General features: G+C 37.1%; 1 protein-coding gene across 4 annotated transcripts in view; it reads left to right on the top strand.

Annotated features, from left to right (window-relative positions):
- Positions 1-6,428, top strand: part of LOC106874041 (1-phosphatidylinositol 4,5-bisphosphate phosphodiesterase gamma-1) — a 145,441-nt gene extending 139,013 nt beyond the window's left edge. For 3 of the 4 annotated variants that reach the window (XM_052974028.1, XM_052974027.1, XM_052974026.1), the window contains 5 exons: positions 184-298; positions 1,342-1,500; positions 2,397-2,485; positions 2,697-2,872; positions 4,579-6,428. In XM_052974028.1, coding sequence (XP_052829988.1) covers positions 184-298; positions 1,342-1,500; positions 2,397-2,485; positions 2,697-2,872; positions 4,579-4,627 — 588 coding nt within the window. In that variant the 3' untranslated portion in view covers positions 4,628-6,428. The remainder of the gene's footprint in view (positions 1-183; positions 299-1,341; positions 1,501-2,396; positions 2,486-2,696; positions 2,873-4,578) is intronic. The other variant, XM_052974029.1, reaches the window with a different exon arrangement.
- The last annotated feature ends 267 nt before the right edge of the window (positions 6,429-6,695 follow it).

Here is a 6,695-nt window from a genome sequence, read left to right as displayed (position 1 = left end):
TTTAACTTCCTCTCTTCAAAAGGTTTCTCAACCAAATATTTATTTGCAATTTCTTTAAAGCTTTTCCACAATATTTTTTCATAGACTTTTGTAATTTCTAAATAAAAGAAAATAAAACCCAATGAATGTAGAATATTCTTTGCCTTTTACTTCCTTCTTTCTTTCTTTTTCTTTTTTATTCAGATAATTGGTGCCAGGCATTTAGTAAAGCAAGGTCGAGGCATTGCCAGTCCACTTGTTGAGGTTGAGGTCTGTGGCCTTGACTGTGACACCCATAAATGGCATTCAAGTACGAAAGGTAAAGATGTTTCTAGAAGTCTTGTAAGAAGAAAGAGATACTTCTCTGATTGGAGACAGGGGTGGGTGGTGGGGTATAGGCAGTTGTTTACATTTGACCCTTTGGATACCTCCGGCCAAAATATTTGACCTGTCTTATGCTGAAACTGGCCAGATCTGGCCTCTCACACCAACCCTACATTGCCATTCTAAAACTAAGCTGGCATATCATTGAAATCTGTAAACTACGACATAATTCATGATTAATCCAAAGTTAAAAGGTTGAACAATTTAAAAGAAGTGAAAACAAACAAAAGGAATAATAAATATCTTTTGTGCCACAGGACCAATATAATGAGGGAAAATAGGTGGGGTGGGGGGTATGTAGAGAGGCAGATGAGCACCAGGTTGATAGCTCAGTGTCTTGTTTAGATCTTGCTATGTTTTGTTGTTATTCACTAAATTTATTTCAGAATTGCTCTTTGTTTTCACTTGGAACCCTATATTATTTTACAACTCCCTACTCTCTTCCCCTACTTTTGAGCTACCCCCCTACCTTTCTGTTACCCCCCCATTCTATCCTTCTGCTACCCCCATTCTATCCCTCTACCTTTCTGCTACACCCCACTCGACCCTTCTGCTACCCCCCATTCTATCATCCTACCCTTCTGCTACCTCCCATTCTATCCCTCTACCTTTCTGCTACACCCCATTCTATCCTTCTACCCTTCTGCTACCTCCTATTCTAGCATATTTGAAATGCTTTAACTGAGGAAGGTTTACTTAATGGATGCATTTCCTATTGTCTGTTATAGAAAGCTGAAACATGCATATTAAATGATTTCAAAATATCACTGTTTCATTTACAACTCAATGCCAGTACAAACTGACCGGCCTTGGCTCCAGTTATGTGAGTGCTCTGAGAATGATTTGGGATAGTTTGTTATAAGTAACTCAAATCGAAAATTCTGGTACCATGAACCACTTCTTAGCATAACATTATATAAGCACATATACACATACACACATTTATATATACATTTGTTTTTGCTTTCTCTTTAACAGTGGACAGTGGTCTAAATCCAGTTTGGAATGAAGTATGTCACTTTGATATTGAATGTCCTGATCTGGCCTTATTGCGAATCGTTGTGCAAGTGGAAGATATGGTAGGAGATCCCAGTTTTCTTGGACAGGCTGGTTTCCCTGTGCATACATTACGATATGGTAAGGAAGCTGATGCTAAATTCTGCAAAGACTCCAAGCATTATATGTCTTTTTGATCGGCTCAGTTTGATGTTTGCATGAAAGTCTATTATTAGAAAATACTACTGGCACCGTGGTAGTTGTCAAGATAAGTGGACTGAATCAACCCCAGTATGCAACTGGTACTTTAGTTTATCAACCCCTTATGGATGAATGGCTAAGCTGACCTCAACAGAATTTGAACTCAGAACTTAAAAAGTCAGAAGAAATACCTCTAAGCATTTTATCTGACATTCTAATGAGAAGAAGAAGAAGGAGGAGGCGGAGGTGTTACATAGGCACAAGGCCAGCAGTTTTAGGGTGGAGTAAGTGTATGAAATTGAGCCCTGATATTTGTCAAACCCTTCCTTTAACATTTCAGCAGTTGGGCAGTTGACCAATCATTTCCATTCCTTGTGATATTGGCTTTTTCTTTTTATATGAACCTGGGCCTTGACCAGACTGGTACACAATTAAATGTTGGTGGAACTCTCCTTCAAGTCTTTTATTGGGTTTAATCATTCTGGTGGCACCCATTCCTCTCCAGGATATTGGTACCATTTTTGTCTAATTGAGTTCACTCATCTTTGATAAGTTTTATCTTTTTTAATCCAGTCTGGGGTCCCCCACACCATTCCCACAAGGCAAGCCCAGTAGGGGCTGGTTTAGTTGCTAACCACTCGAGCATGAACAGCTGGTATTGGATTACCTGGTTACCAGTAGCAGGTTCCCATCAACCTGAGGTGGCATCAGCCTTCACCTGCCCTTAAATACTAGAACTTGGTTTTAGTGGGATTTGAAAAGCTCAAACAAATACTCCGGAAACCATTTTTATGATTTTCTTAACAAATTCTCTCCACTTTTTGTTTCCTCCTCAGGTTATCGAGTTGTTCCATTATTGAATGCTTATTCAGAAGAATTAGAGTTAGCTTCTCTTTTAATCCATTTTGATATAAGGAACACAAGAGTAAGTATTTATTTCTGTTGCTTTTGTTTGTTAAAAACCAGCCATTTTTTAATCCTAATTCATTTGCAATCTTTGAGTCGTTATGCTGTACCTGTTGTGAACAGACAGATACCATTTCCAATCTTGCTGTCACTATTGCCAAATTCATGTAAACCATTTACCAATAATAGCAACAACATAAAAAAACAAAAGTAACCTCAAATCTTTGCAGGATAGCGAAGACCAGGAAACTTACAGTTCCATTCAAGAATTACAGAAACAAGCTGATGAATTGAAGGAGAAGCTGGAAGACGAGGAGGATGTTATGCAACGCGATATTGTTGAACAACAGCTTAATGAGGCTATGGAGAAGTTGCAAGCCAAAAGAGAAGAGCGCAAACAGAAGAAGTAAGTGCGTCTGATTTGTCTGTCTGGTTGTTGTTTAGCCCAAGGTCAGCAAAACTAAGGACAGCTGTGATAAAATGAGGATCAATGATATTGTGACCAAAATAAATATCCATCCAGTTTGATGACAAGTGGTCAGTTGCTCAATGGATTGAGGTCCCTGCTTATTCAATCAGCATGGAAATAACTTTGTATTCCACACATGTGTAGAACTCTTAACATGGTCCTCAGGTAGGATCAATGTGACAAGGTTGAACCTTTAAATTACCAGAATAATTTCCATCTGATGAGCTTCAAATTTCTATCTACCAATTTCCGCTCACAAATCTTGGGTTAGATTTGGTCAAGATTCCATGTAGTGGGATCAAACCTGAGACTTTGTGATGATCAATATTTTAACCATTTGGCCCTGTTGTATGCAATATTAGGGACGGTTAAATTGCTTTTCTCTATCTAAATCTGTGGCACTGTGTCTGCCAAAGTTAGCTATCAACATGAAGAAATGTTTGTTTCTTTATTTGGTTGATGTTAAGTTGCCAACCCCCATCATCATTCTAGCATCCATGCTGTCATGGATTGGATGGAATTTGTTGAGGCAGATTTTCTATGTCCAGATGGTCTTCTTGTTGCCATCCTTGTCTCCAGTGGTCCTCCTTATGGTCAGGCATGTTTTCATTGAACATTAGAAGCAAAGGATACTATTTATATGGCAGTGACACTTGCTTACAAAGACAAGGAGACACCAACACATACACACACCATTGCAGTTTCTGTCTACCAAATCCACCCAGAAGACTATGGTCAGTTTGTGGCTACAGTAGAAGACATTTTCCCAAGGCACTGCACAGTGGGACTGAACCCAGAACCGTGTGGTTAAGAAGCAAACTTCTCAACCACACAACTAATATCTTCACCTCTACACAACCAATTCAAAGATTGAAAGTTCAATTCTTGTCACTGACACAACACTGTGTTCCTGGAAAAGACACTCAGATGCTTAACTGGTTCTGTGGTGCCATTTCGTGTCAACTTGCCAATATGTTCTGCTTAAGGTGGAAGAAAATTACAATAATTCGGTGTTTCTTGATCTGGTATTGCTGAAGAAAATAATAAAGTGGACACTCCAGTTGTGAACCTCAAATCAAAATCTCATCATTCTGTGCCATGTTTAGTTGTATGCGATGGTTTGTGTTGGATTTCACATGTAATGTCAATGCCTTAACAAAACAAAGATTCATTTACAATTGACGGATATTTGTCCTCATCTTGTTTGTTGTTAACACAATGTTTCGGCTGATATACCCACCAGCCTTCACCAGGTGTCTTGGGAAAATTTCGAACCTAGTTTCTCATTTCCTAAGGTATTTTCGATATTATTATTATTCAGGTCACAGCCTGGAATTGAACTCGGAAGCTTGGGAGTTAATAGCCTGTGCTCTTAACCACTACGCCATATGCCCATGGATTTGGTAGACAGAAACAAGATGACAAATATCTGTCAAATGTAAATAATGTAAATCATTATCGTCATTTAACGTCCACTTTCCATGCTAGCATGGGTTGGACGATTTGACTGAGGACTGATGAAACCAGACGGCTATACCAGAATGTGCATAATTCTTCATCTCTTAAATATAGAACTGTATTTATTTTCTGTTTAATTATTGTATATCTACTTATTTGCTTACATATATTTGTCTCTTTTCCAGGCAGAGTTCCAGATCGCAAATTGTTTATCGGCGGACAGCAAACAATTAGTTGTATATAGGCTCACTCTCTCTTGATTTCTTCTCTTTCTCTACTCCATCTCTCACTATCCCTCCCTCTCTTTCTCTCTCTCTCTCTCTCTCTCTCTTTCTCTCTCTCCTCTCTCAACCTGTTACTTTTTTTACAAATGTTGCCTTAATTTCCCACTGCAGGAAATCTAATAATGTTATAATTATCAACACCCACAGATAATTATTATTAATATTATTATGATACTTATTATTATTATTATTATTATTATTATTATTATTAAAACACACAGAATAAAACAATTGATTTAATACATACACACATGCATACACACATGCATACACACATACACAAAGAGAAATAAATTTTCCCAGGTCTCTGTTTACATCTTTGGGTAGTTCCACTGGTTTTTTTTTACCTCATCCTTCATAGACTCAGGAAGTTGCGACCTTAAACACCACCACCACAACAACTGTGTTTTACCATGATTTGGTCTTACTAACTTTATCATTTTTGCTTTTATCTCTGTCTGTCTGTCTGTCTGTCTGTCTTCCTCTCTGTCTTTTTTTTCTCATGTTTGAAATGCTTGTCTCTCTGTCAGTCTATATAACTATTTACTTACCTATATATATCCATCTCTCTCTCTCTCTCTCTACCTACCTTTTTATCTTACTGTGTGTGTGGAGAGAGGGTTGTGTTTATCTATCTATCTACCTGTCCATCCATCCCCCCTTCTCTGTCTCTCTGCCCCTCTCTCTCTCTCTCTCCTTCCTAACCAATCTACACAAGTCTTTCTTTGCTCTTCTGAATTTTCTTTTGATTTTGCAGCTTTTCTTTCTGCCCCCCCCCCTTTCCTTCTTATCTGTTACCATATTCGGTGTATTAATGTTGTTCCTGTCAAGCAAAGGAGTCAATATTAGATTGATGAGAAGACACAGGAATGATGGACACACAGACACACACACACACACACACAAAAAAACAACAAACAACAAAAAGTCCCTAAATCAAATAAGAATCCGGGTGAGTGACTGGCATGGTGGTGGTGGTGGTGGTGGGACAGCTGTTTTGTACTTAAAATGGTGAGAAAAGAAAAGAAAAAAGAAGGAACACATTATGTATCACAAACAACTCTGAAAAGACAAACACACACATACACACACACATCCATATATATATGTGTGTGTGAGTGTGAGTGTACCAACATATTAACACAAATATATAACAAGTACATACTACATTCATGTATAGTAAGGACACGTATAAAGACAGTGCTCCAGCACGGTCTTAACTGTGATGGCTAAAATGAACTAAACACACAGACATTAATTTAGGAAGGCATAGAAAATGCACACGTGTGTGTGAAACGCTTGTAGCATACATACGCGTACACATACACCCCCCCACACACACACACACACACAGACACATGTGTAAGTATATGTAACATGTCATCTTAACATCCGACCTTTGAACTATCTTTGACTTCAGAAAGGAAATTCAGTTTTCTTGGATCTTACCTCAAGATCACCACTGACAGTTTTTTTATTTAAAAAAAAAAAGAAAAAAGAAAAAAAAAATTACTTAAAGAAAATTTAAAAGAAAAAGAAATTAAAGGAAAAAAACAAGAATAAAGAAAATAAACTGTAAAAGGGGAAAAAAAAGTCTCCAATTTCTACAGAATTTATTTTTTGCCAAATTATCCATTTTAAGAAATGTTTTGTTTTAAAATAATTTAATATAAAAAAAATAACATCAAATTTGAAATATATACTGAATGAAATGAAACAAAATGAAAAAGAGAATCAAAAATTCAAAATAATGAGATTTTTATTATTATTATTATTGTTGATTTTTTAAAAATTTCATCTTAAAAAAAAAAATGGAATTCCTTTGATGATGTTAATATTCTTAAAGAGGTTAACATGGCAACCTGGCAGAATCATTGGCATGCTGGAGAAAATGTTTAGCAGCGTTTTGTCCATGTTTTATGTTTAGGCGGGGTGGTGGTGGTGGTGTGTTCAGATTCTGCTTGTGTTGACTTTGTTGTTCGTCTTTCCAGTGTTTATCCATAAAATGAAGTCCCTAC

The sequence above is a fragment of the Octopus bimaculoides genome, chromosome 17 (genome assembly GCF_001194135.2).
Source record: "Octopus bimaculoides isolate UCB-OBI-ISO-001 chromosome 17, ASM119413v2, whole genome shotgun sequence".
Lineage (NCBI taxonomy): Eukaryota > Metazoa > Mollusca > Cephalopoda > Octopoda > Octopodidae > Octopus > Octopus bimaculoides.
The sequence above is the reverse complement of the archived record's forward strand: the minus strand, read 5'-3'. Positions and strand labels throughout refer to the sequence as shown.